Raw genomic sequence first — 27743 nt, 5'->3', positions numbered from 1 at the left:
AATGACTAAGAGTGAAAAAAGGAGAGTGGATGAAAGGACAAAGAGCTTCACGGGTCAACATTTTGCACCTTCATAGTACAAATGAAAATGAAACAGTTTTACCAGAGCAAGGGCTTGCAACACCAAAGTTGTGGGTTCTATTAGAATGAAACACAATGCTAAACAAAACATACACTGAGAAGACATAGTAAGTATCCAACAAATAAATAACTGTATTATTCACAAATGTTCAATGTTTTTTATTTGAAAAAAGTAATATTTTTATTCAGCAAGGATGGATTAAATTGATCTAATGTAACCGTAAAGTATTTTACATTGCTTCAAAAAAAAAAATATATATATATATAAATATATAAACTTATATTGTTTTTCTATTCAGCAGAGAATACTGAAAAAGTACCACAGTTTACATAAAAATAATACAGTTTTAAAATAAACATAATAAAACACAGTCGTTTTCAGCTGTGAGAATATGAAATGATACTTGAGCCTGAGAAAAGTTATTACAATATTACTGTTTTACTTTATTTGCTGAAAAAAAACAGCTAACACCAGCCTAAGCTGGTTTGACATGGACGCAGCTGGTTTTAGCTGGTCTCCCAGCTTAGCTAAGCTGGTCAAGCTGGTTTCCCAGTCTGACCAGCTAAGACCAGCCTGACCAGCTAAACAAGTGGTTAAAACCCCTCAAAAACCAGCCTGCTGACCAGCTATGAACAGACTTGGAGACCAGCTTAGGCTGGTGTTAGCTGGTTTTAGCTGGTTGGCTACCTGATCTCTCAGCCTGACCAGCCAAAGAAGAGGTCAAAACCCCTCAAAAACCAGCCTGCTGATCAGCTAAGACCAGGGTGGATGACCAGCTAAAAACAGCCAACCAGCTTAGGCTGGTTTTAGCTGGTTAAATAAAAGCAGCTTTGGTGAACCTGCTGGAAAAAAAACCAGCTAAAACTAGCCTAAGATGGTTGGCTGGTTTAAGCTGGCAGTAGCTGGTTTTAGCTGGTCTCTTAGCCTGGCCAAGCTGGTTTTAGCTGGTTGGACACCTGGTCTCCCAGCCTGACCAGCTAAGCAAGTGGTCAAAACCCATCTAAAACCAGCCTGTTGACCAGCTATGACTGGGACACCAGCTAAACCCAGCCTGGCGTTCGCTGTCTTTTTTCATCAGGGGAGTGACTTTTCAATGTAGTCTATATTGCATTATTAATCTGCAGTGCTTTGACGATGCTGTACATCAAGCTAATAAATCTTCATTGTATTGAAACTGAGCAGGAAAGTAAAAAAGAAGTAAAGTCACACTATCAAGCTCAACAGGTGTGCAGTTCCATCACTATCCTGCGGGAGTCGCTGTTGAGCGCTGTGTTTGTGCTCGTCTCCTCCTCTTCCTCCTGCAGGGCCTTTCAAAATCTCCCTGACCGCCCCATTATAACAGACAATGTAGCACACTGACCCGAGCACTCAGCAGAAAGACATCACATTCACAGCTTTAGCTCCGGCATTGGACCCAAACACACACAGAACGGTTCAGTTTGAGCGAGAGCTCCGGATCAAACTAACGTTAATGGACTTATAGCTGAATAACGGAAAGAGAGCGCATCTGTGATACCGCCGGGTATGTTCTGATGGGTTTAACTTTGAGTTTATCACACACAAATCTCAGTCTTCTCACTTGTAATAGATTCACGCATTTACTCGTCATTAACCTTTAATGTTATATTTCCTGCATGTGGTTTGCGTTTCTGTCGTGATTTGATTTGCTGACTGACAACATTTTGAACAAGTTCAGAACTTTGTTTTTTTTTAACAGCGAAAGATTATGTTCTTTCACCACAAAACGTTAGATAAATAAAGTGTGAAGTTGTGCATATGGGTGTGTATTTTGCGTGTTTAATGTTGTGCTTGTGTGTTTAATGTTGCTGTGTGTATATGTTGCTAAGAGTCAATGTTATGGACTGATGACCTCGATCATGATTGCAGAACTAGCCATGTGATGAGGGAAGTAGTTTTGGTTTTCAACAGGTTGTGGCACTGTGTCTATAATGACTTTAATTGTTTAAAAGCCATGCAAAACTAAGTGGAAACAGAATTAAGACAACCACAGTGATGGAATGAGCCTTCTGTCTGCAGCTGAATCAAACCATCTGTTCATTTAAATGTCTCTGATGATCAGTCTGCTGTGTGTGTCTGTCATTGTCCTCCTTTGTGTCTGTGTCTCCCTGCTGGACACTTGTGTGATGCTGAAATTTTTATGATTGCTGATTAGGTTTTATTGGATTAATTTTTTTTCAGTTTATTATCAGTGAATTAATACAAAGAGATTTCTCTGATTTCGCTTATTTTATTCTAGCCCTATATGGAACCTGTTGCTATCAGGTCCTGTAACAGAGCTTCAGTGGGTGCCGCTAGCTCATGACGAACAAAGCAGACTTTGAAATATAGTATATGACCCTGGTCCACAAAACCAGTCACAAGGGTCAATTTAGTCATCATCATAAATAAGCTTTCCATTGTTGTATGGTTTGTTAGGATAGCACAATATTTGGCTGAGATACAACTATTTGAAAATCTGGAATCTGGGGGTGCAAAAAAATCTAAATATTGAGAAAATCACCTTTAAAGTTGTCCAAATGAAGTTAGCAATGCATATCACTAACCAAAAATTAAGTTTTAATACATTTACAGTAGGAAATTTACAAAATACCTTTGTGGAACATGATCTTTACTTAATATTCTAATGATTTTTGGCATAAAAGAAAAATAGATCATTTTGACCCATACAATGTATTTTTGTCTATTGCTACAAATATACCTGTGCTACTTATGACTGGTTTTGTGGTCATTATTTACATTGTAAAAACAGCTGCATGGTCATAGAAACAATGAATATATTGTGGAAATGAAAAATTGTGATTTACAGATATAATTTACGTTTACGCATGTGGCATATGAAATTTAATACAATCTAATAATATTTAAGAAAAATAATAAATAAATAAGTAATGAAATTTAATCAGTCTATTAGTTTGTTTTAATTACGCTCAGTCTGAAATTATTTCTTTGTAATCAAAAAGAATTTTGAGCCAATCTGCATTAAAATATTAAAGAATAAAAAATTGGACAAATAACAAATAAATAAAATAAATAAATAAAATAAAAATATCATAATTGTTCCAATTATGATTTAACAGTATTTAACATAAATGGATGACTATACATTTTATGTGGTTTGAAAAAATAAAAATAAAAAAGCCCACATATTACTATGAGTGACTCTGAATCTCTTCTTCCTGAATAGAGGGACACCTGGCCACTCAGACGTCCTTGTAAGGGGCTGGTGATGATGTCAGTGACAAGGAGCAGATGGATACCAAACCCCTCCCCTTTTGTGTGTGTGTGTGTGTGTGTGTGTGTGCGCGCGCCATCCACTAAAGAATAATAAATGAATACACACACTTATATGCTTGTAAGCAGGGTCAGGTCTCCTTGGGACAAAAGACACCTGCAGCCGAGTGTGTTTGATTATGTTCATCTCAGATTTTATAACTTGTGTGTCCTGACGTTGGCCTCTCTCATCTGTGCTCCGCTCTGCATTTAGCCCACAGATCTCTTCTCTTCCTGAGCGTAGGGATTGTGTGTGTCAGAAATAGTGCTGTAGGTCTGCATTTTTGTGGCTCAAGCTTTAATGTTCCATGTTGAATCTTACATACTCTTAATAGCTATAAGCACAAATCCCAAGCTCAAGGGAATGATTAAAGTCTTAAAAGTCATAGAAAATATTTATTTAATTATATATTGCTATTCGTAAAAGCTTGCATTGACCACAAACATGTTTTTTGTTTGTTTGTTTGTTTGTTTGTTTGTTTGTTAACAAGTATTAGGGGTGTTCCTAATGAACTGTTATACTGCTAATTATTTTTATGTGATTGATAAATGACAGATTTATCAGAAACAGAAAAATTACAAGAAAGTCAATTAATTTTTTAAAACGCTGCAAGTGCAGTTATAATGTTTAGTATGAAAAATGGACATTCATTTTGAGATTTGTTAGTTTATATTTAAGTGTTAAATATTAGTGTTTTATTAGTGAATTTTTTTTATTAATTTATTTTTTTATTAGATGTAAATGTAACATTTTATATATATATATACCTATTTAATTATGTTTGTTTATTTATTTATTTATTCATTTGTTTGTTTGTTATAAAATTTACTGTTAAAATAATGTATAATTATCCAATAATCTCAATATAAAAACAGGGGAAATGAGCATACACAATTAAATATCCAATATCAATTAAATCAATTAAATCGGTATATTGGCCAATAACTTATGGTACTGACATGTGCAGCCCTTAAAAAGTATAATCCTGTACTCCTGATATTTCAAAAGCTTAATAAGGGTAATTTTGTTGAGATTTTAAGATTTATACGTCATCTGAAAGCTGAATAAATAAGATTTCCATTGATGTCCAATGATGTATGGTTTGTTAGGATATGACAATATTTGGCCAAGATACAGCTATTTGAAAATCTGGAATCTGAGGTTGCAAAAAAATCCAAATATTGAGAAAATCGCCTTTTAATGTTGTCCAAATGAAGTTATTAGCAATGCATATTACTAATCAAAAATTAAGTTTTGATATATTTATGTTCGAAAATTTACATTTCCATGGAACATGATCTTTACTTAATATCCTAATGATTTTTGGCATCATTCTGACCCGTACAATGTAATGTTGGCTATTGCTACAAATATACCTGTGCAGCTTCTGACTGGTTTTGTGGTCACATGTAACAATGGAAAAATGCCCAGAGATGTAACTGATTTCTAAATACTCCTTATCCAACTGAAAAGCTCATGGAAATCCATTAGTTAACTGTGGGAATGTTATTCTGCTCTTATGAAAGCTGTAGTCCTTTAATGGCTGACAGCCAATACAGCCTCCTTAATAAAAGTGACCGGTGTGAGTGTGTCAAACACTTGCGCTTGAGCTCGTTGTCACTCTTGTCCATTTTTTTTGTCTCTTACTCTGGTTATTGATGGCTCTTTCAGCATCCTTGTGTTTTGAACAGGAATATATTGGAGTTCTTGTGAGTGTGGAGGTGAACTATCTGCCTAAATGAGCTAAGTGTCTGTGAACGGGATGTGTAATTCTGTCTGTGTCTCTGTAGGAAAGGCTGATGGATGGAGCGAGGGACCAGTATGAGGAACGATTGAAAGAGGTGTTTGAGAGTTTCGATGGCAGTGGTTTGGGCTCTTTGAGTACTGAAGAACTGACCGATCTTTGCCGGGCCCTTCAGCTGGAGGAGAACGCACTGAACACACTCATACACACACTGCTGGAGGACCAGATCAGTGCACGGGTGAGAGACCATATATATGCACACACGTTATTTTATTTTATTTTATTTTAGCCGTTTTTTGTGTATTTGTGTGTTAGTTTTAATGCTAAAACATTAAACACTGTTATCGGAGAATATGATTAACTTTTTAGAGCATCTAAAACAAAAAAACTGCGTAGTCTTCATAGACATTGATGAAAAGTGAGTGATTAATTGCCACTCTTTTGATTTTTCAGGTTGATTTTGAACAGTTTAAGGATGCGCTTATCCTTGTGTTGTCAAGCGCGAACACAAATGATCCAGAAGAATGTCTTGAACAACCAGGTAACATTTTCATGATATTGGGTTGGTAACCAAAAGGTTGCAGGTTTAAACCATATAATGTCATTGATGATTAATCTTTATTGATCATTTTAGATTATTGGCTTCCTGGACCAATATTGTGTAAAAAGAGAAGTTCAAATCCTAATTTTTATGAATGTTACATTAAGTTGTATAGTTATTCTATTCTAAATATATATAATAATTTTTGGATACTCTAGATATTGGTATTACCTTCGAAACACCATTTTCAAAGAGTTGCTATCTATACATGCTGTGATGTCACATAAGTCATCAAAACTTGTAGAAATAAATATCTACTTATATATCATTTTAGGTTTATAGTTTCTACGTGATTACAGATTTTTATGATTCAGTCTGCTTGACCTCTGACTGATGTATGACTGATACATGTATAATATGTCTGCTATATTATATATAATATGTCTATTACTATAATTGATATTAGACACGCTGTTACTGCAGGTTGTGATCAAATGGCTATGCTCAGCATTAAATCATGATGTAATCGAGAATGTATTAAAAACCAGACAGCCTGAGCTCAGGGAGTGAAGCGAGGATGTGAGGTTAAATCTGGATTAGGGAGGATTATTCTGAGAACAGTGAGAGTGTAAATGAAGACTATTCTATCTTAAAACAAGCTCTTCTCTAATTATGACATCTCACAGTTAATGACGGTAGCCAGGGCATTGCTATGCGGTTACTACAGTGTTTGCATAATAATGAACAATAGAAATAGTGATGTTTGCCTAGCAAACATTATTTCTTCATAAGTCATTTCTGCTTAAAAACATTTGGTTGGCAGCATTCATATGCATATATGTGACTCTGGGCCTTTACAGTCACAGGATTCTGAGGTGAACGATGAACAAATGCTTCACAGATTTTATTTCTAAAAATGTCCTGCGATCATATACAAATTTGCCACTGTCTTGACACCACCAGTCAAAAGTTTTTGAACAGTAAGATTTTTAATGTTTTTTTTTTTTTTTTTTTTTTTTTTTTTTTTTTTTTAAGAAGTCTCTTTTGCTTACCATGCCTGCATTTATTTGAGCCAAAATACAGCAAAAGCAGTAATATTGTGAAATATTTTTACTATTTAAAATAACTGCTTTCTATTTGAATGTTTTAAAATGTAATTTATTCCTGTTTTCAAAGCATCATTACTCAGTCACATGATGCTTCAGAAATCATTCTATTATGATTATTTGCTTATTGTTGTTATTATTATTATTATTATTATTATTATCAATATGTAAAACAGTTCAGAACTTTTTTTTCAGGATTCTTTGAATAGAAAGATCCAAAGATCAGCATTTATCTGAATCTTTATGGAAATTAATACTTTTATTTTGCAAGGATGCTTTAATTTGATCAAAAGTGATGATAAAGACATTTATAATGTTGCAAAAGATTTTTATTTCAGATAAATGCTGTTCTTCTGAATTTTCTATTCATCAAAGAAACCTGAAAAAATTCTACCCGGCTGTTTTCAACGTAATAATAATAATAATAATAATAATAATAAATGTTTTGTGAGCAGCAAATCTGAAAATTAGAATGATTTCTGAAGATCAAGTGACTGGAGTAATGATGCTAAAAATTCAGCTTTGAAATCACAGGAATAAATTGCATTTGACATATTCAAATAGAAAACAGTTATTTTGAATAATAAAAATATTATATATTAAGCCAAAAATGTTTCTTGAGCACCAAATCTGCATATTAGAATGATTTCTAAAGGATCACTTTGCATTTGAATTTTTTTTTAAATATATTAAAATAGTAATATTTTAATAGAAATATTATTACCGAACCCATACTTTTAAACAGTAGTGTATTTATTTTTTATTTTTTTATTTCAGGACATTTTCTCAGTATCTTTAATTATTGAAAATATTGTCTGACCTTTTCTTACAGATATGTGGTCATTAGACATGATCCCTTGTACAAATATGTGAAAGAGTAGCATTTTGAAAGAGCTGAGCTAGATGTTACTGTGGAGGAATGCATTTATTTTTTGTATTGGTGTTGTAAGAGTCCTTTTATCTCTCCCCTAGATTCCCCAGAAGTCCAGCCACGCTTCGTGAAGGGCAGTAAGCGCTATGGTCGCCGCTCTGCTCCGGAGTTCATTCACACGCACGCCGATTCACACACACAGGCTGAAGATGAGGAGGAGAAAGATGAAGATGCTCAAGAGAGCGATGACAGGACTGTACCCAGGAAACGTGAGGTAACAGACACTCACATGACTAACAGGGAAGCTTAAAGGTTAAGCCACATTCTTCTCATTTGGAACCTTCCATATCTGAATACACAGATAAATCTGAAGGTTAAAGTTGCGATTTTCCTTCAGAAACATCTGAATTATTCAGCTGCAACTAGCTCCAAAACACACAGTCTGGGTGTTGGTGTGTATCTTTGCCCTCTGCTCTGACAGCAGTTTAGTTTGAGTTAATGAGATTTCAGGCTCTCAGAAGACACACCCCACTTTAAAGTGAACTATCTGGCAATGACGTCTCGCATTGAAAAGAATTTTATCAAATTCATGCTGGCTTGTGTTTGTGAGCTTTTGTGTGTGGCTGGCCACGCTTTCCAGCAGGTGCACATTTATACACACTGCTGCGCAGAGCTCTCTCCGATAGTCTGATGTGTGAACAATCCTCCAGTTCTACAACAGCAGATGTGCGGGGGGTGTGTTCGGATAGGGGGGCTTTCTTTTGACAAACAATGACCCTTCCCCACCCCCTGAATTCCATTGCACGTATTCTCCATCTGCTCCCTACACCCCCAGAAATTCACTCTGTCCATATTTGAACGCACGAACACAATGATCTTGACCAAACAATAGGGACGTAGTTGACTGAGTGGCTTTTTAGTTTCACAACCTGTGGCTAGTTTTGCATTCAAGCACATAGGTTTATGGCAGAATTAGTATTTTAATATATTTGTTTTACCTTCTATTTTTGTTTTGGTTGGTATTCATTTTATTATTTCTATATGAACTATTTATCATCTATTTGTTTTTGCAAAATTATGAAATGTTGTAAAATTATGAAATGTTATTTATTTTAAAATAAAGGTTTTTCTGTTTGAGGATATTTTAAAATGTAATTTATTTAATTGTAATTTATTTCAAATGTAATTTATGAGGTGAATTTTTAGTAGTCATTAATTCAGTCTTCAGCGTCTCATGATCCTTGCAGAAATTATTCTAATATGCTGATACAAAATCATGGTCAAAATCAAAGTTATGCTTCTTAATATTTTTCTGGAAGGTGTGCTACAGTTTTTTTTTTTTTGTTTTGTTTTTTTTCCCCCCCAAGATTCTTTGATTAGAATGTTCAAAGAACAGCATTTATTATTTATTATTATTTATATTATTTATTTGAAAATCAAAAACTTTTGTAACTTTATAAACTTCGTTAGTCACTTTTCATCAATTGAATGTGTCCTTGCCGAATAAAAGCATTAGTTTAAAAAAAAAAATACAAATTCTTATTGATCCCAAGAGTTTTTTTTTTTTTTAAGTTTCTTATGCTTATCGAAGTTTTATTTATTCCATTAAAAAATACAGGAAAAAAAGTAATATTATGAAATATTATTGCAATTTAAAATAACAGTTTTCTATTTTAATATACTATAAAATATTATTTATTTTTCTGATGTAAAGCTGAATTTTCATCAGCCATTACTCCAGACTTTAGTGTCACATGATCCCTCAGAAATCATTCTAATATGCTGATTTATCAATGTTGAAAGTAGGTGATACTTTTTTCAGGAGTATTTGATGGGAAAAAAAAGTGATAGTAAAGACTTGTATTGTTAGAAAAGATAATTTTTTTTAATAAATGCTGTTTTTGTTTTGGTTTTTTTAATCTTTTACTTTAATTAATTTAACACATGAAGCATGTTAAATTGTGTATTGTTACAAAAGATTTCTATTTTAAATTGCTGTTCTTTATAACATTTTATTCGTCAAATAATCTTGAAAAAGTATCACAGGTTCCAAAAAAAATTAAGCAGAACAACTGTTTCCAACATCGGAAATAAATCAGCATATTAGAATGATTTCTGAATGATCACGTAACACTGAAGACTGGAGTAATGATGCTGAAAATTCAGCTTAACCATCAAAGAAATAAATTCTATTTTGATGTATATTAAAATAGAAAACCAATATTTTTAATTTGCAATAATATTTTACAACAGCACTGTTTTCCCTGTGTTGTAATCAAATAAACGCAGCCTTGATGAGCAAAAAAAGACTTTTAAAAAAAAAAACCCATAAAATCTTACTGATTCCAAACTTTTGAACGGCAGTGTGTATTAAGTGGATCAATAAAAACAGGCATTTATTTTGACGCTAACTGAAAGTCTGTAAGCCTAAACGATTACATTATAAATGATAAACAATCGTTCAATCCGCAATTTAATCAATAACACCTCATTAAATGTGTTCTCAGCTCAAATCAGTGCAATAGAGATGTAGTTTACCTCTTTTGTGACATCTGCTTTTTTATTGTTGCTCAGTACTGCCCCCTCCTGGGGTTGAGATTATCAGAGTTTTTCATGTGCATTTTTTTTTTTGTCTTTACAGCGCTGGAATGCTGACATAAGCATTTCTGAGGAGTTTGAAGCAGAAGGTGAGTTTAAATACTCTTTAAAAAAAAAAAAAACAAATAAATAAATCTTTTCCTTTATGCAGGACATTTACACTAGTTTGTGTGCAGGTCAGTTGCATCTATGGAACCCAGATGAACCCAGCACACCACGTAGCAATGCAGTGCCACTCTGTGACATGGAGGAGCGTTTGCATAATGCTTGCCATCAGCTGTCTCTACCCATAAACGGCACGGCCACACTGCAACAGCTACACACGCTCTGCCAGCACATAGGCATTGAGGTATTTTCCATTATCATAACCTGAGATGCATTAAGTGGTTAAAATGATAGTTAATAATAGAAATTTCATTATTGGATGAACTATCCCTTTGTGTGTTTGAATGTTCCCAGGTGGGTGAGGATCTGTTGCAGTGTGCTGATGACAGTGCAATGGATGTGCAGGAGTTCATCTCATGCATAATAAACCACAGCAAACCACCCACACCCTCAGCATCTACACCTTACAGACAATTAAAGAGACTCCATTCCACTCAGGTAGTACACAAAAATAATCTGTGTGCAAAACATGCCTGAATATAAGTGTTAAAGCCCTTTTCTCCATCATTCTCTTTCTTTCAAGTTTGATGAGTCGGGTCGTAGAATCTCGTGTGCTTTGAGCAGTACAATCGGTCTGCGGGTGTTTTCGGATTTGGATGATGGATCGGGACACGCTCCTGTTGAAACTCTGCTTTACAGGTGGATGGAAGAGGGAGTGGACAATAGCTCAGAGATCTTACAGGTAACACACAGACATTTAGCATCTACACAGCTCCGCAGTTAAACTGGGATATTTGTAACAAGCTTTATTTGTGTGTGTTTGTCTGTAGGCTATGGATTTTAATCTGGAAGGTAAAGTGAATCTGTCTGAGCTGACCGTTGCTCTTGAGAATGAGCTGCTGAGCACTAAGAATTCAATCCACCAGGCGGCGCTAGTGAGCTTTAAGGCAGAAATCAGACATCTGCTGTGAGTCCATGTATTTAAAGTCTAGTGCATTTCAACTCTCACAGCTCACTCAAGCTTGGTCCAGATTTAGAACTAGAACGGCTCCAGTGTACTACTGCATGATCCAAATTAATTCTTTTTGGTTGTCAAAATAATAGTTCATCCAACTAACGCCAGTTCATTATTGTAACTCACTCTAGAGAACTTTAGCTATTCACTGTGCATCACACTAATTCACTTCAGTTTGCTATTCACACACTCCATCTCATTCTAGTGGTTCTCAACCAAGGGTCTGGAACCCACTAGGGGTCTTACCACAATTCCAAAGGCATAAAATGAGAGCATATGTTTTAAAATAAGTTAAAGGGGTAGTTCACCCAAAAATGAAAATTCTGTCATTAATTTTTTACCCTCATGTCATTCCAAAACTGTAAGACCTTCGTTCATCTTCAGAACACAAATTAAGATATTTTTGATGAAATCAGTGAATGTGCATCAAAGACTGACACGGGAGAGAAGAAATTGTTGCATAAAGTTGTTATTTTTGTTTTCTTTGCACACAAAAAGTATTCTCATATCTGCATAAAATTAATGTTGAACCACTGATGTCACATGGACTACATTAACAACGTCCTTACTAACTTTCTGGGCCTTGAACATGTCAGTTGCATTGCTGTTTATGCAGGGTCAGAAAATTCATTTCAGATTTCATCAAAAAATATCTTAATTTGTGTTCTGAAGATGAACTAAGGTTTTACGGGTTTGGAACGACATAAGGATGAGTAAGTAATGACAGAGTTTTCATTTCAGGGTGAACTAATCCTTTATCACAGCTAAAAAAAACAAGATGTACACTGGCATTATATTTTGTATTTAATTTAAAGGGGTCATCGGATGCCCATTTTCCACAAGTTGATATGATTGTTTAGGGTCTTAGTGAAAAGTCTATAATATACTTTGGTTAAAAATTCTCAATGGTAGTGTAAAACAACACCCTTTTAACCTTGCCAAAATCAGCTTTGCAAAAATCATTTCATCCTGGTCGAGGCTGCTTTAAATGCAAATGAGCTCTGCTCGCCCCGCCCCGCCCCTCTCTTCTCTCTGTGGAGTGACGAGCATGTTCACTTTAGCCGTGTTTAGCAGCTAAACTTGCTAACTAGCACATTATTAGGAAAGGCGATTGCAAAGATTCATAATAAAAAACCCTTATACTCACTTCTGCTGTAAATGAAGCTGGATCACGAATGATTCGCGCAAACATAGACGGATATATGTAGATCGGGGGGCACATTCTCCTCACAAACAAACGTAATCCACTGCATTCTTAGCAGCTCAGATGTCGGGAGTGAATGACGATCACTACGTTCATTATTACATCCAGCAACACAACACCTCAATCGCTCAATTCTTGTCCAACTTACATCCCGGCTGGACTGTTACAACTGATCTTAGGTAAGACGCTCATGTCAATCAACTATCGTGGGAGGGGCCTCTGTGAGTGTGACGCCACAACGACAAGCATCTGAGAATGGCTCGATTTGGAAAAAGGGGATATTATTTTTACAGATTAATTAATAACCACTGCATGGATTTTTATCATTATAGGGTAGATTTGTACATACACTGCCAACACACATTAGTGTTCAAACAACATGTAAAAGTGAACTTAGCATCCGATGACCCCTTTAAGTTGTTGTCTTGTAATAATATGGGGAGCTTTAGAGTGAAAAAGGTTGAGAACCACTGTTCCACATCACTCCAAAACCCTTCCCACTCTTTCATCTCAATCGCACTAAATTGCTTTGGCTTGTTATTCATATTTACTTCAGATGATTATAATTTAATATGAGGACTCACTCCAGATCACTTCATTTCATTATTCAGAATCACTCCAGATCACCCCAGCTTGCTATTATGACTCAGACTGGAATACTAAAACCTATTTTTTTCTCTTATTTGTTATTTTGCTTTAAGCTAGGTCATTATTCAGACTCACTCCAGATTGTTTTTACACACTTACACTCATTATTCAGATTCACTCAATCATTTTAGAGCTCCAGTTTGCTTCTAACATCATAATTGTTTGTGTGACAGTGAGTGCGTTGACCTGGAAAGGCGTGAGAAGGAGAGAATTCGGTTTGATCTGGACAAAGCAGAGAAACTGAAATCTCAGCTGGCATCTGAAGTTGATGACCACCATGCTGCTATTGAGCGCAATAATGAACTCAACCTCCGGTAACCTTTCATCTTCTATCAGCTACCCGTTTTCCCTTGTTCATTTATGAACTCATATTACTTTGTACTTCAGAAACGGCCTATCATCTGTGATGTGATGTTTTCCCACACCTGTATCAGTGTTTAGAAATTGCTGCATGAGCACAGAAGGCTTGTTCTTGATGGTCTATGCATGTGGATGTGAGCATGTGTATTCATATGTTATGTGCATGTATGTTTATGTCCATGCATGCAATTTAAACAGGAAGTTGGAGCAGGAATATAAAGAGAGTATGACCGCTCTGAGGGCAGAGCTTAGTAGAGAGGTGGAGCTTGTGCAGCAGCAGGCCAGTCAGCAACGAGAAGAGCTTGAACAGGAAATTGGCAAGATGAGAGAAGATGAAACCTTCCTACGAGAACATCTATCTCTCACCATTAAAGTAATCAACATTTTGCATTGAATTTGTTTCTTTGTTTAAAATACCATTAATTGCCTGCTACATGTTTACATCACATTTCTATCAGCTTGTCTGTTTAGTTTGATTTGAATTGCAAAATGTATTGTATATGTTTGTTTTCAATAACTTAATGTTGTGTAGGAAAATGGTCGTCTGGAGTCAGAGCTTATTGAGACCACAGAGAAACTGGTGGAGGCAGAAAGCCAGCTGAACAAAGTGCAAAAAAATCTTGACGGTGTTTTGAAAGAGAAGGTACTGAAAACACTGTAATAGTTATGCCAAACTCTAAAATATTTAATGTTTTTGTGAAATTGTGAATACGTATATTTTACAAAGTCCTTGTTCAGTAAATCATAAATAATAGGAAAATGCTTTTGTGTGTAGTTTGGTGATTTGGATCCAGACAGCGCCGAGTTTTACCAGCAGGAGGAGCGTCTGAGACAGCTGCGCAGAAACTACGAGGAGCAGTGCAGGGTCTGTAACCTCTCTATTTTTAGTTTTCTTTTGTTTCAGTCTATTATTTTGTCACTCTTAAATTCATATCTATATCGGTATGTGTATTGTAGGCATTGCAGGATCATATAGATGAGCTGGAAGCTCAGCTGGAGGAATATAAGACTTCAGGCCACACGCCCTCAATACGTCCTGGACTGAGTCTGTCTGATGAACTGGCCAGAAAAAGTCCAGGCCCAGGTAACATACATGTCTGCTCTTACTCAATACTCATAGATAATAATAAATGCTTACAGTTGGACCTCATCTTCTGTCACATGTACCCAGCTGTGCTGTTGTGTGTGTGCATTTGTAGGTTCTCTGGAGCAGCAGCAATTAAACATGAGTCTAGAGACTGAGATGTTACTGGAGCAGCACCAGCGAGAGATAGAAAAGATCAGGGCAATGGTGAGACATACACATGTACATACTAAAACTATGAAAAAAATGTATAGCTGCAGTTTCATTTTTGTGAATTGTATGAAACCAAATAAGGGGCTAGTGTATTTGCTTTCAGATCCGTTTTAATGGAAAACATGGAAATTGTCATTTTTGGTTAAATGTACCTTTTAAGAATTGTATTTTTGGGGGTAATTATACCTCTAAGAATTATTTTTAAGTGAACTGTATTTTTAAGATTAAATGTAATGTACCTTTAAGAATTTTCATTTTTAGGCGAAGTGTACCTTTAAGAATTTTCTTTTTTTAGGTTAACTGTTTTATTTAAGATAAAATAAACTGTACCTTGAATATTTTTTTTATGTGAACTGTACCTTTAAGATAAAATGAACTGTTCCTTTAAGAAATGTATTTTTTAGGTGAACTGGAACTTTAAGATAAAATTAACTGTACCTTTTAAGAATTTTCTTTTTTTAGGTGAACTGTGCTTTTAAGATAAAATTAACTACCTTTAAGATTTTTTTTATGTGAACTGTTCCTTTAAGACAAAATTAACTGTACCTTTAGGATTTTCTTGTTTAGGCAAACTGTACCCTAAAGTTAAAATGACCAGTACCTTTAAGAATTTTCTTTTTATTAGGTGAACTGTACTTTTAAGATAAAATTACCTGTACCTTTAAGAATTTTTTTTATGTGAACTGTACCTTTAAGATAAAATGAACTGTACCTTCAAGAATTTTCATTTTCAAGTGACCTGTACCTTTAAGTATTTAACTATACCTTTAAACATTTTCATTTTCAGGTGAACTGTATCTTTAAGATTTTTCATTTTTAAGTGAACTGTACTTGTAAGATAAAATGATCTGTACCTTTAAGAATGTTCATTAAAATGTTAGAATGTTAATTAGGTAAACCTTAAAGATTAAGGTAAATGCTAAACTATCCTAAATTGCTTAAAGAATAATAGTTGACACTTCCTGTTGCTCTCTGAAACCCTATGTAGTTGTATGAAGAAAAGCGCAGTGCCGAGGAGGAGAGGAGTCATCTCTCCCTGCAGCACCAACAGGAGGTCCAGGTTTTGAGGGAGGAACTGGCAAGAGAACAAGAGAGAGCGAACAGATTGGAACAGGAAATTTCTGCCCTCAAAACTCTCCACCAGCAGGAGCTTCACTCTCTCACGCAGGAGGCGCAGGGCGCTAGAAGCCACGTAGAACAGCTAGAAGCAAAGCTACAGGTTCTGGAGGAAAAACAGACTGCCTATGAGGAGCAGATCAGAGCGCATGCTGAGGAGATGAGTCTGATGGAATCTAAGCGCCAGGAGGTGCTGCAGGAGCAGAGAGAGAGACTGCAAGTAGAAAAGGAAAATGAGGAGAATAGGCTCAAGAAGCAGTGGAAAGAAGAGCAAAAGAGCTATGAGGAGTTGCTAAGTGCTCAGCTTGAGGAGATGCAGCAAAAAACAGAACAGGAGTGTGTTGAGCTAGAACAGAGGCTCAGGGAGGAATGGGAGCAGGAGAGGCAGGAGTTAGAGGAGAGCAGTAAGGAGGCATTGCAAGCTGTGCTGGAGGAAAGAGAGCGGAGGCTCAAGGAGGAGTGGGAGCGGGAGAGGCAGGAGCTAGAGGAGATCAGTAAGGAGACACTACAGGCTGTGCTGGAGGAGAAGTTGGAGAGGGAGAGGAGGCTCAGGCAACAGTGGGATGAGGAGCGGTCTTCATTAGAGAACAAACATCACGCTCTGCTCCTACAGCGTTTGCAGGAGGAGAGGGAACACCTCCGATCACAGCAGGAGGAGACTGAGAGCATTATAATCGAGCACTGGGGAAGAGAGAGGGCTCAGCTGGAGAAACAGCATGAGGAGGCACTGCAGGCTTGTTTGGAGCAGGAGAGGAAGAGACTGCAAGTAGAGAGAGAGGAGCAGGAGAGGAGGTGGCAGCAGGTCCTGAATGAAGAGCAGAGCCGAATGGAGGAGGCGCACAGGGAGGCCATGCAGGAGCTGAGTGCCAAACACAGCCAGGAGAGAGAAAGACTCAGCAGTCTTTTGGAAAAACTACGCTCCGATATTGCAGAACAGAGGTAAGAGACACTAGTTAAATTCACTAACTGAAATTAACTTTAAATCTTCAGCATTTTTGCATGTGAAGTAAGACAAATTAAATTCATCCTGAAGCCATTTTCTTTTAAGGTAGGTGCTTAAAATGCATACACAGCAAAAATGTTTTCTATATCAAGTATTTTTGTCTGATTTAACAGTTAAATCTCTAGAGTGTTTGAAACAAGATTACCTGTATCCAGCTGTTCTTGTCTCCACTCTGCAATATGTTTGATGCATATGTCTTTTGGCTAATGTTATAAGCTATCAATGTTGATTGGCCATGTACAGGAGAGAACTGGAGAAACAATTCTCTCAGCGAATCGAAGAAGTGGAAGTCCGTTTCAATTGTGACCAGGAGGCAGTGTCTGAGCGTTTTCAGGTGGATGTACATAAACTTGAGCAGCATTACCAAAGTGAGATTGCAGCACTTGCCCAACAGCATGCTGCAGATCGTGCCCACTGGGAGGAGGAGTCAGAAGCAGCCACCAAGGAGGTGGAGCAACAGTGGAAGCTGTTGAAGGAGGAGCTGGACCTAGAAAGGGAAGAGCTTAAAAAGGAGCGTCAGAGCCTTGAACTTGCACACGCACAAGATATTAAAGATCTGACAGACAAGAACCTAGAGCTTCAGGCCGAGCTGGAGGCTTTTGTCAGTGCTGCCCGAACCAAAGAAATTGAGCTGAGCTGCCAACTCAATGAGCTGCACAACCATGTGCAGGATAGGATGGAGGCCAAAGACCTGCTGCTGTCACAAGCAGAGCACAAAGCCACTGAGCTAGAAGAGATGCTGAAACAAGCTGTTGATGACTTCATCCAGGAGCGAGCAGAGCTGCAAAGGAGTCTGTCTGCTTTGGAGAGCCGGCGAGGGGAGGTACTTTCATTCTCTGAGAACATCGAGCTGATAGGCACAATCCAGGAGGGTAAGGAGCTCCTCTGTCAGGAATCAAAGGATGAGAGAAAGGCTCTGCTTGCAGAGCGAGATGCACTGGCATTGAGAGTGGTGCAGTTGGAGGAAATTGTGTTGCAGTTGATGGGATCCACTGGAGAACCTTCTGCAGAACCTTCTCAGGAAGCTTGCATGGAATCCACCATAGAAATCCCTGTAGAACCCAGTGGAGATGACCTTGAAGAAACTTGTAAAGAATCCACAGTACAGCCCTTTGATGAACTTGATGAAGAATTCTGCCCAGAACCTAAGTCTTCGGTAAACGGAGATGATGAAGAGGAAGCAGGCATAGTGGATGAAGTTACTGACCCTGACCTTGGTAATCCACAACTACACAGCTGCCCAGAGGTTGGAGTTCCAAATGATATAACTTCGAACTCTTGTCCTGATGTTAAATTAGACATGGCTGATGTAGAATCAGTCAATAGTGGAACCCCTGATTCTCCTAAAGAAGAAAAGGAAGAGACTAAGGAGAGACTCAGTACTCGTGGAGTGGATGGTTTTGAAGATACAGAACTGAATGAAGAGCATAATGTTAAGAGCAATAGCACAGACACTCAAAGAGATGACACTTTGAAGATGGCTGAGGAGAATATTTTGAATGTCACAGAAACAGAAGGTCATATCTCTGCCGAATCTGAAGTTTCCTATAACCAGGAGAGCTTGCAACACCATGAATCTCCAAGCAAAGATGGCACCCAGGCTGAATACAATGGCGCACCAGTTGAACCAGAAGATGGTATCAGCATTGCAAGTCTTGAGAATGAAATCAAGGCAGTTGACGCAGAACAGGACAAAGTTGCTGATCTGAGAGATGTGTGCATGCAGGAGATCCTGGACCTTCAAGAAACAGTGATGCAGTACAGCAAAGCTATAGAAAGCACTAGCTCTCAATTGCAGAGTCCTAAATGGCAGGATCTGGAGAAGGAGAATATCACACCTCAAGTACCAAATCAAATGGCTGGCACAATCAAAGATGCGCAACTTGCTGAGCTAAAGGTCTGCTTTGAGCAAAGCATCCAAGAGAACTTGCAGCTTGTAGAGCGCAATGGAAAACTGGAGAGGAGAGTCAAGAGTCTGGAGGACAAGATGAACGTAGTCCAGGACCTTCACGAACAGTTGGCATCTGTGCTGGAAGAAACTGCACGAGTCCAAATGGAGAATTCCAAGATGAAGGTACTTGTTCAAGAACTTGATAAGCAGGATAAGGTGCTGCAGTGGGACTCTGATTCTTCTGATACTTCAAACAAGTCATTCCACAAGTCCCAGCTGAAGGAGAAGATTGCTGCGGTGACAGAGCTTGAATTCTTCTGCATGCAGTTTGAGAAACAGAACTCACAACTACGCCTAGCACTTGCTGATCTGCAGGGCAAATCTCATAGGATCCATGAACAAATGCAAGAGCGGAGGTACCATTTGATGATCCCCTGTGTCCTGGTTCAGTAGATCAGCTCATCCCGTGTGCTCCCTGATGCTCAGTTACTTCTGCATGAGTGCCTGTTGTAGACCCCACCTCTTTGCAGAGATAGAGCCCCATCCACCATTATTAATTCCTCCCACACACTTACAACCTTCTGGTGGAGTTGTACTCCAAAAGACATCTGCCTGTGTAGAGAACTGTTGCGTAGTTGTTTTGACCCAATCCTTGTCAAAACTGTTAAAAACTTCCAGTGCACTGTGAAGCATGTTGTAACTTTAATCAGACTAAGGGTCTGTTTACACCAAGCCTGATGCAAGTATGCAGTTTAGTACCACCAAGTAATTTACAATGCCCTTTGTGTTTAGGAATGAAGTTTGTCGTCTGGCTAAAGAGAACATCATTCTGAGACACAAGATCTCGACAGTAAGGGAGGAGGACTTGAGAGAGAACCAGGATGACCTGCGGTAAGACAGGCACACTGATACTCCTTTTCCACCAAGATAGTTTGAGTGGTGGTTCAGAGCCAGGGCCTAGTTTCAAATTGGTTCTTTGACTTTCAACACCCACCAGCTGGGAACCAGAAAAAGTGGTTCATAAGTAGCACCAAAACATTGCTGTCTTATAAGAAAGAACCGCTTGCGTCAAGGGCCAGAGCCGGGGTTACAGAGACCAACAAGACCGGCATTTTTGTAATAGCAGCTAAACACGAACATGTTGGATTCCCCGTGTTTGGAAGCCAATGTAAGTTTGCAAAGCCGTGAACATTAATATCAACGCAATATCTGCCATTGCACTCACACTAGCATTGCTTGAAGATGAGACCTATTCAGTGACATAAGACCTGGCTCTGTGGTGGCGCTCTAGCTCGTAGAAAGGCTAACCCGTTCTTAAAAGGATCGCTAGGCGAACCAAGTCCGAACCGGCAATAGCACTGGCTCTGAATTAGCACCCAGTTCATGATGGTGGAAAAGGGGTATAAGTGTTCTTAACTGTCTTATATAAGAGTGGGTAAATGATATACCAAATGTCTTTGTCCAGATTACATCACATCAAGCAAGGGAAGAGATCGGTACAAGCTCTTAGGAGACAGGTAAGATTTAATTCCATTACCCAAAAAGTTAAACTTGCTTAGATGGAGGTACTCTCAGAATTTATATTCCTTATACACTTCTAAATAAAGTTGCCATCTGTCATTTTTGTATTTAAAAGTATGTGTTTTTAAATGTTAGTATTTAATGATTCTTGATAAACAGACAATTTTAAAATTTCTTTTTCTGCAGCTCTCTGAGCCTCGCCGTCTGGGACAGCAGCTAGAGGAGGAGAACTTTTTAATACAGCAGAATGCAGATCAAGTACTTCGACATGCACTCCAGGAAGTGATACGTCAACATGACAGCTCAGCCAGTGAGAAGAATGGGGTATGGATTTAAATGTGTCAGTTTCATATGCTTGAGAGTTTGAGTGGCACGAACAGTCATACAAATCTTTTTTTCTCTGGGCTTGTCTTTCTCTGTGCACACATACACACTTGCTTACAGTATTGTGATCGGGAGGAGATTGTTTCCAGGACAGAAAAGGAATTGCTTAGATCGGAACTTAATCGGTGCATAGAAAAGGTATGAAGAGTACACGCAATGAAAGGCCACCTCATGGCCCACTCTCACTCAGATCTTTTTGTTTGGTTTTGTTTTGCTGTGTTCCTTTGGTTTTTGTTTTGCTCTGGTTTTTGTTTGTTTTCCATTTGGCTTTGTTTTTTTTTAATTTAGTTTTTTGTTTGTCTGGATTTATTTTATTTTTTCCTCACTTGGTTTTGTTCTGATTTTTTTTTTTTTCGTTGTGTTTTTTTTGTTTGGTTTTGTTTTTGCTTTGGGTTTTCATTTGGTTTTTGCATTTTTGTTTCATTTGTTTTGTATAATTATTGCTTTTGTTTGTTTTCGTTTGGTTTTGTTTGGGGGTTGGTTTTGTTTTTTTGCTTTGAGGGACTCCTTTGACAAATGTCTGTTGGTTTCCTTCCTTTGTTGTTTTTGGTGTTTTATTTGGTGGTTTTTGTTTTGCTTTGTTTTTTGTTCGTTTTCATTTGGTTTTGTTTTGTTTGTTTGTTTTTTTTTCTTGGGTTTTGTTCCAGTTTTGTTTGTTTATTTGGTTTTATTTATTTTTGTTTGGATATTTGCTTTTTCTCATTTCATTTTATTCTGTTTTGTTAGCTGTTTTTATTTTTTGTTTCGTCTGTTTTTTGTTTTTGCTTGGGTTTTGTTTGGTTTTATTTCTTTTGTTTGTATTATTACTTTTTTTTTTTTTTTTGATGTAGTGTTTGTGACCTCGGCCCTTCCCCATTGACTCCAGCGCCCTACCACTATATCCAAAGATTCACTATATTTGGATTTTGTTTATTTTGGTTTTGTTCTTGTTTTGTTTGATGTTTATTTGGTTTTGTTTCATTTGTTTAATTTTGTTTTGCTTTTTTGGTATTTGGTTTTCTTTTTTTTTTTTTTTTTTTTTTGTTTTGGCTATTATTTGTTCTTGCTTTGGGCTTTGTTTAGTATTTGTTTGTTTTTGTGTTTTGTTTGGTTTTGTTAAGGGGTTGGGGTTTTTTTTGTTTTGTTTTGGTGTTTTTTTTTGTTTGTTTGTTTTTTTGTTTTTTGTTTTTGTTTGTTTGTTTTTGTTTTGTTTTTTTTGCTTTAATGGACTTCTTTGGCAAATGTCTCTTGGTTTTCTTCAGGTCATGTCACTGGATTCATCTTTACAGGCGGTCACTCAGCAAAACGCTCGTCTCAAATCTGACCTACGCATCACACAGCAAGAAAGAGATGCCCTTAAACAGGAAGTGATTTCTTTGCATAAACAATTACAAGCTGCCAATGAGAAGGTGAGTATAGAGGACCTGAGCTTCTGAAACAACTCTTTATCTCCCTCCACCCCCTGTAAATAAGTTTCCTCTTCCTTCCTCCTCTCTTTCTCCATATCAGTTGTTGGAGGTTTCCGTTGTGTCTGCTGGTCAGCAACAGGGCAGGCGAGTGTGGGCGGAGCTTTCCGAGCTGATGGAGGCGGAGCACGCCTCTCTTACAGAGGAGAACCAGCAACTCAAGCGACAGATGAGTGAGATGAGCTCAGAGCTGCAGTCTTCAAAGGAGCAGGTCTGAACATGTTTACTAAACACCTCTAACAGCCATAGGATGTGTACAAAGATTTTATGACGAAGTTGATGTTCTTTTTTTAGATCCGCCATCTGGAGGCATTAAGTGTGAAACAGAGAGGACTTGTAAAAACTGCAGATCAAGAAAAATCAGCTTTAAAACGTGAAATGGAGGCTTTGCACACACAGCTGCTGTCAACACGGAACAAGGTTACTTTCACCTTAATTCCCCAAATGAAATTTTTTACACACTTTTTAGTGTTGGTCGAAGCCATGACCTAGCAGTTAGTCTATTGCTGTGTCCAAAATTGGGCCTCCATAGTGAATGTGTTGCGTGTTTTTATATATAGACCTAACACCAAAATGGTTCTTTTTCTTGTCAATCGTACATAGTTTCACAGCATCACAGTGTAGAGTTGGCTTGGTACTCTAGTACATTTGGCATCCCTGTCATGTGCACAAACACTTGTTCCCTCAAAATAACACATTGATCTTCTGTTGTTTCAGGCTCAGCTGGCTGCAGTCTTGCCTTCGTCTCCTCTACAGTTGCCTGGGGAACAGAGAGGACAGCTCCATAGCGACGGCCCAGACTTTAATATGCAGGTAACACACTTGCACCCAAACACTCAGCACCACAGCCGGGACGAGATTCCTCTAGGGGTCAGTGCATAATCTATAACAGTCTGTGTACATGCACAGCACACTCTTGGGAGTATGTACTATGCGTCTGGTCCTTTGGTGAATTGGGCTCACTTGGTGTCTCTGTTTGCTCTGTTCTGGAACACAGTCATCATTCGTTGTATTCACACTCTTTAGAAAGCATGTGGGCAGCACTGGGTCTGTTCTATCTGTAGAAGCAGTGTTAGAGCAACCCCTATGTTGTTTATGTGAATGGTGTTCGATGACACTTTTGGTTTATCTTTATCAAGTGTTTGGGGGTTTGTACTTGTGTAAGCCTGTTGTGTGTGTGGATATAAGACGTGTGCATATAGCACTGTGTGTATGTGTTTCTACAGGTGTAAGCGCTGTGACATCATCACTAACAGACATAGAAGAATTGCAACCTGTGACATCACCTCCCCTTTGACCTTTGACTCTGACCTTTAGGTCCAATTGGACCTTGACCTTGTGGTCCAATCACCGAGTCCCTCCTGCCAGATTTGGTTTTTCTTGTTTGAGTTGTTGAGGTCTATGTACTGTAGCTTTGCAGCCGGTAATGACTTGAATCTGCCACAAGGTGGCATCATGCTGTATGTATGGGCTGTGAGTTGTTTCCTCTTCGGTCCAGATGCTGCCACACATGGAGTAAAATAGGATTTTGACATTTAATACCACTAAGGACTGTACAATCTATGATTATGAATTGATTTTAAGATCGTAAGTCATTTAAATAAGCAGTATTTTGTCTTTTTTTTTTTTTTTTTTAAGTTTGCACTGTCGTGGCATCACACGATTGTTCTGAGATAAATCCATCTTAATTTAATTTTTTATATTTTTTTATTTATTTTTATTTATTAAAACCTCAACCCATTGCTTAATCTACCTCTCCATGTTTTACTGGATACTTTACGTCACTAATTTATAATTAATGAATGGTGTTTATTTATTGATTTAATTTATTGATTTTTTTTTTTTTTTTTTTTTTATTATTATTATTATTATTATTATTATTATTATTATTGTTTTATTAGTTGAATTCCTTTGGATGTTTTACTTGATTTAAATGTGTTTTGTCCCTTACTGATGTGAATGTGTTTTTATATATAAAACTGAGACCAAATAAACTATTAGGTGGAATATTTTTGTGTAGTGTATTTTAATTTTAAGTTTCATTTAACAAAAATGCTTTATTCTTGATTGTCTGTATCTTATTTACATTCTCATTTTACACTATTTGTCAAAAAAATGCTTTCAGAAATTTTTATTAATTGCTCATGTACACTACCAGTCAAAAGTTTTTGAACAGCAAGATTTTTTATTATTTTTTTTTTTTAAAGAATTCTCTTCTGCTCATCAAGCCTGCATTTATTTGATCCAAAATAAAGCAGTAATATTATGAAATATTTTTACTATATAAAATAACTGCTTTCTATTTGAATTTATTTTAAAATATAATTTATTCCATGTGAGTAAATCCAAATTTTTAGCATCATGACTTCGGTCTCCAACGTCACATGATCCTTCAGAAATCATTCTAATATGCTGATATGCTGCTCTAGAAACATTTTTATTATCAATATTTAAAACATTATACACTATACCATTCAAAAGCTTGAAGTCATTTCTTTTTATCGAATTATAGAAATTTATATAATTATAGAAATTAATACTTTTATTTAGCAAGGATGCTTTAAATTTATCAAAAGTGATGATAAAGACATGTATAATGTTACAAAAGATTTCTATTTCAGATAAATGCTGTTCTTATTTTTTATTCATCAAAGAAACCTGAAAAAATTCTACTGTGGTTTTCAACATAATAATAAATGTTTTTAAGCAGCAAATCAGAATATTAGAATGATTTCTGAAGGATCATGTGACTGGAGTAATGATGTTTAAAAAAAATCAGCTTTGAAATCACAGGAATAAATTACATTTTAAAATGTATTCAAATAAAAACAGTTATTTCAAATAGTAAAAATATTTCAGAATTATTCTGTTTTTGCTGTACTTTGGATCAAATAAATGCAGGCTTGGTGAGCACAAGAGACTTTACATTAAAAATCTTACTGTTCAAAAACATTTGGTAGTATATAATCTGTTTTAGCTGGTTTAGTTGTTAGATTGTTTTGCTCATTTAATCTATTTTAGAGGTTTTTTAATGTTTGTAAGGAAGGAGAAGTACAGAAACCATGCAAGTTAATTACATTATTCTAATAGCAGTTAACTAAGTTGACATAACTAAGGCAGGGGATTTCTAGCGAACCACTTGACCATCTTAATCTGTCATGACCTCTGACCTTGATCTGTATGCCCAGCAGGATGAGCGAGAGGTGGCGCTGTTACAGATGGAGGAGAGAATGAGAGAAGTGGAGCTCACGCTCAGAAACCTCAAACTTCTCCTGCAAGAGAAAGTCTCTCAGCTGAAAGAACAGGTACAGAAATGCACAAACGTTCATTTTACTCTCTCCAAATCAACCTACCATTATAACCTTTCAGTTCTCTCTGCTTTTGTAGTTGATCAGGAACAGCGAATCGGATGTGTTGATCAAAGACCTGTACGTGGAGAACGCTCAGCTGCTCAAAGCCCTGGAGAAGACAGAACAGCGTCAGAAAGTAGCAGAAAAAAAGAACTTCCTCCTGGAGGAGAAAATTTCCAGCCTCAACAAGATCGTCCGTGACCTCGGCCCTTCCCCATTAACTCCAGCTCCCTACCACTTCACACGCTCCTGATGTAAAACTGTATTTTAGCCATTTAAGCCATTAAAGTATGAGTTTCTTATGAGAAACATGTTAGCAGAATGTCCGAGCTGCTCTTTATACAAAGTCAAGCACTAAAAAGGACAAGAAATACAAGTAGTCCATGTGACTTGTGCACTATGAAGCCATAAGAAAGCTTTGCATAATGAAGACTGAAATTAAGTTTCTATTTACTGAAAATCTCCTCGTAAATCCTAAATCTCCTTCCCATTCATTTCCTTTAACCTTTCTTTTGATTAAGCCATACTGTAATATTACTGGTCAGTCTGGACCTCAAACTGTAATTGGAAGGTGGTCTTGAGGAATGGTGAAATTCCTTAGACCTAGAGAAGCTTGTCCAACAGCTGAGGCCCCCGTGTCCACACACACACACATGCAGCCGCCTATCATTACATAGTTTCAGTGAAATGCAAACATGGTCAGTGATTCCCTGCATCTCAGAGAAGGAAATTAAAGGGCAAATGCCATAGTGTTTCATCACTGTTTATTCCTGTTTGTCATAGTGCGTTTTATGTCTTTGCGCTTGTTTAGTTAATATAAACCTTGAGAATGTGCACCAAAAAGCATCCCTTAATGTTACTTTAGTTTGTATTTATTTCATGTACCTATTTTTCATTTACGAACTGTAATCATGTATTATGAGCACTGTGAATATGAATAATAGGGAGTTTATTAAAGTATTTATGTGGAGTAAAAGAAACCCAGAGCTTGGAGATGTCAGCCTCGTGGAAACCACTGTATAATTTGTGTGTGGAGAGGAAAATTGCTGGTTATGATGTTTCATTTCAGGCGTCTCTCAACGAGGGCCGTTTACAAGCTTTGATGCTCTGAGGAAAAAATGCACAGAGAATTACAGGCATTTGACATTTTGAAATTGCTTTGAAATATGTGTCCTTATGTTTTTAGTATTGTAACAGCCTTAGGTGAAGTGTAAGATATGCTTTACCACTATTTGTTATGAAAATGACATTAACTTACCATTTAAGTGTTAATTGTATAACACTTGAATGTAAAAACACAAAAAACGTTTTCTTTTTTGTAAAAATAAAATAAAAAAATAGTTTTAGCAAACACTTGATATGAGTTTTCATTTATAGAGAGAGAAGCTTAGTTTTGCTTGTATTATAATTTATTCCACGTTTTTCTTTAAAGCGGAAATAAGCTTATGGGTGAGACTTCCGGTTTATAGGGTAATAACGATTAGAATAACTTGCAGTAAACCGTAAAACTGTTTGCACTACAAACCAGTGTGCTCATAATTAAGATAATACATTAAAATAATATGGTAAAACACGGTAAAAATAGCTGGACCCATAAAATTTACAAATGGCCGCACCTAATATGAAGAAAAAGGAGGATAGTTTTATTTATGTATATTTTTTATTGTCATAAAACCTTGCAGTAAACCGTAAAACTGTTTACACTACAAACCAGTGTGCTCATAATTAAGATAATACATTAAAATAATATGGTAAAACACGGTAAAAATAGCTGGACCCATAAAGTTTACAAATGGCCACACCTAATATGAAGAAAAAGGAGGATAGTTTTATTTATGTATATTTTTATTGTCATAAAACCCCACAGAAATACTGCTTATATAAAACCGCTAATACAAAATTTAGTTTGACTTAAATTTCTAAATGTGAAAAGCCTTCTTTCACTGACCATTTGTTAAAAAATAAACTTACTTTTAAGGGTTTCAAACCCTACCTTGGTCGTGGAAAGCACTTCTGTCCTTTATATTGAACTTAATGTGTTAAATGAATCATCACATCTGTCCTGCTAAACCACAAAAATGTGAATGATAGAGGAAAAAAAGTTCGACAGTCAAATATTTCCCACAATGCTTTGCTCCTATGAGGACCTGGTTTAGGGAATGTCTGATCTG

At 36.8% G+C, this 27743-nt stretch overlaps 1 protein-coding gene across 4 annotated transcripts; it reads left to right on the top strand.

The window, feature by feature from the left end:
• Positions 1 to 100: 100 nt before the first annotated feature.
• nin (ninein (GSK3B interacting protein)) lies at positions 101 to 26923 on the top strand. Of its 4 annotated transcripts, none has more exons than XM_051125420.1 (26): positions 101 to 1603; positions 5164 to 5355; positions 5571 to 5658; positions 7737 to 7909; positions 10277 to 10322; positions 10410 to 10582; positions 10693 to 10836; positions 10922 to 11080; positions 11169 to 11305; positions 13379 to 13519; positions 13764 to 13938; positions 14098 to 14208; positions 14341 to 14430; positions 14523 to 14649; positions 14765 to 14856; positions 15851 to 16917; positions 19665 to 19763; positions 20338 to 20389; positions 20580 to 20717; positions 20838 to 20915; positions 22019 to 22165; positions 22266 to 22433; positions 22517 to 22642; positions 22940 to 23035; positions 25411 to 25527; positions 25610 to 26923. In XM_051125420.1, exons 2-26 carry the CDS (start codon positions 5173 to 5175, stop codon positions 25823 to 25825), a joined length of 4143 nt encoding a protein of 1380 aa, XP_050981377.1. In that variant the 5' UTR covers positions 101 to 1603; positions 5164 to 5172; the 3' UTR covers positions 25826 to 26923. The 4 variants fall into 4 exon arrangements, with proteins under 4 accessions (XP_050981377.1, XP_050981378.1, XP_050981376.1 ...); XM_051125419.1 differs by lacking the exon at positions 101 to 1603 and adding an exon at positions 4961 to 5082 and having other exon boundaries at positions 25414 to 25527; XM_051125418.1 differs by lacking the exon at positions 101 to 1603 and adding an exon at positions 4961 to 5082.
• The last annotated feature ends 820 nt before the right edge of the window (positions 26924 to 27743 follow it).

Source organism: Labeo rohita, chromosome 13, assembly GCF_022985175.1.
Source record: "Labeo rohita strain BAU-BD-2019 chromosome 13, IGBB_LRoh.1.0, whole genome shotgun sequence".
Classification (NCBI taxonomy): domain Eukaryota; kingdom Metazoa; phylum Chordata; class Actinopteri; order Cypriniformes; family Cyprinidae; genus Labeo; species Labeo rohita.
This window is presented reverse-complemented; position numbering and strand designations above follow the sequence as displayed.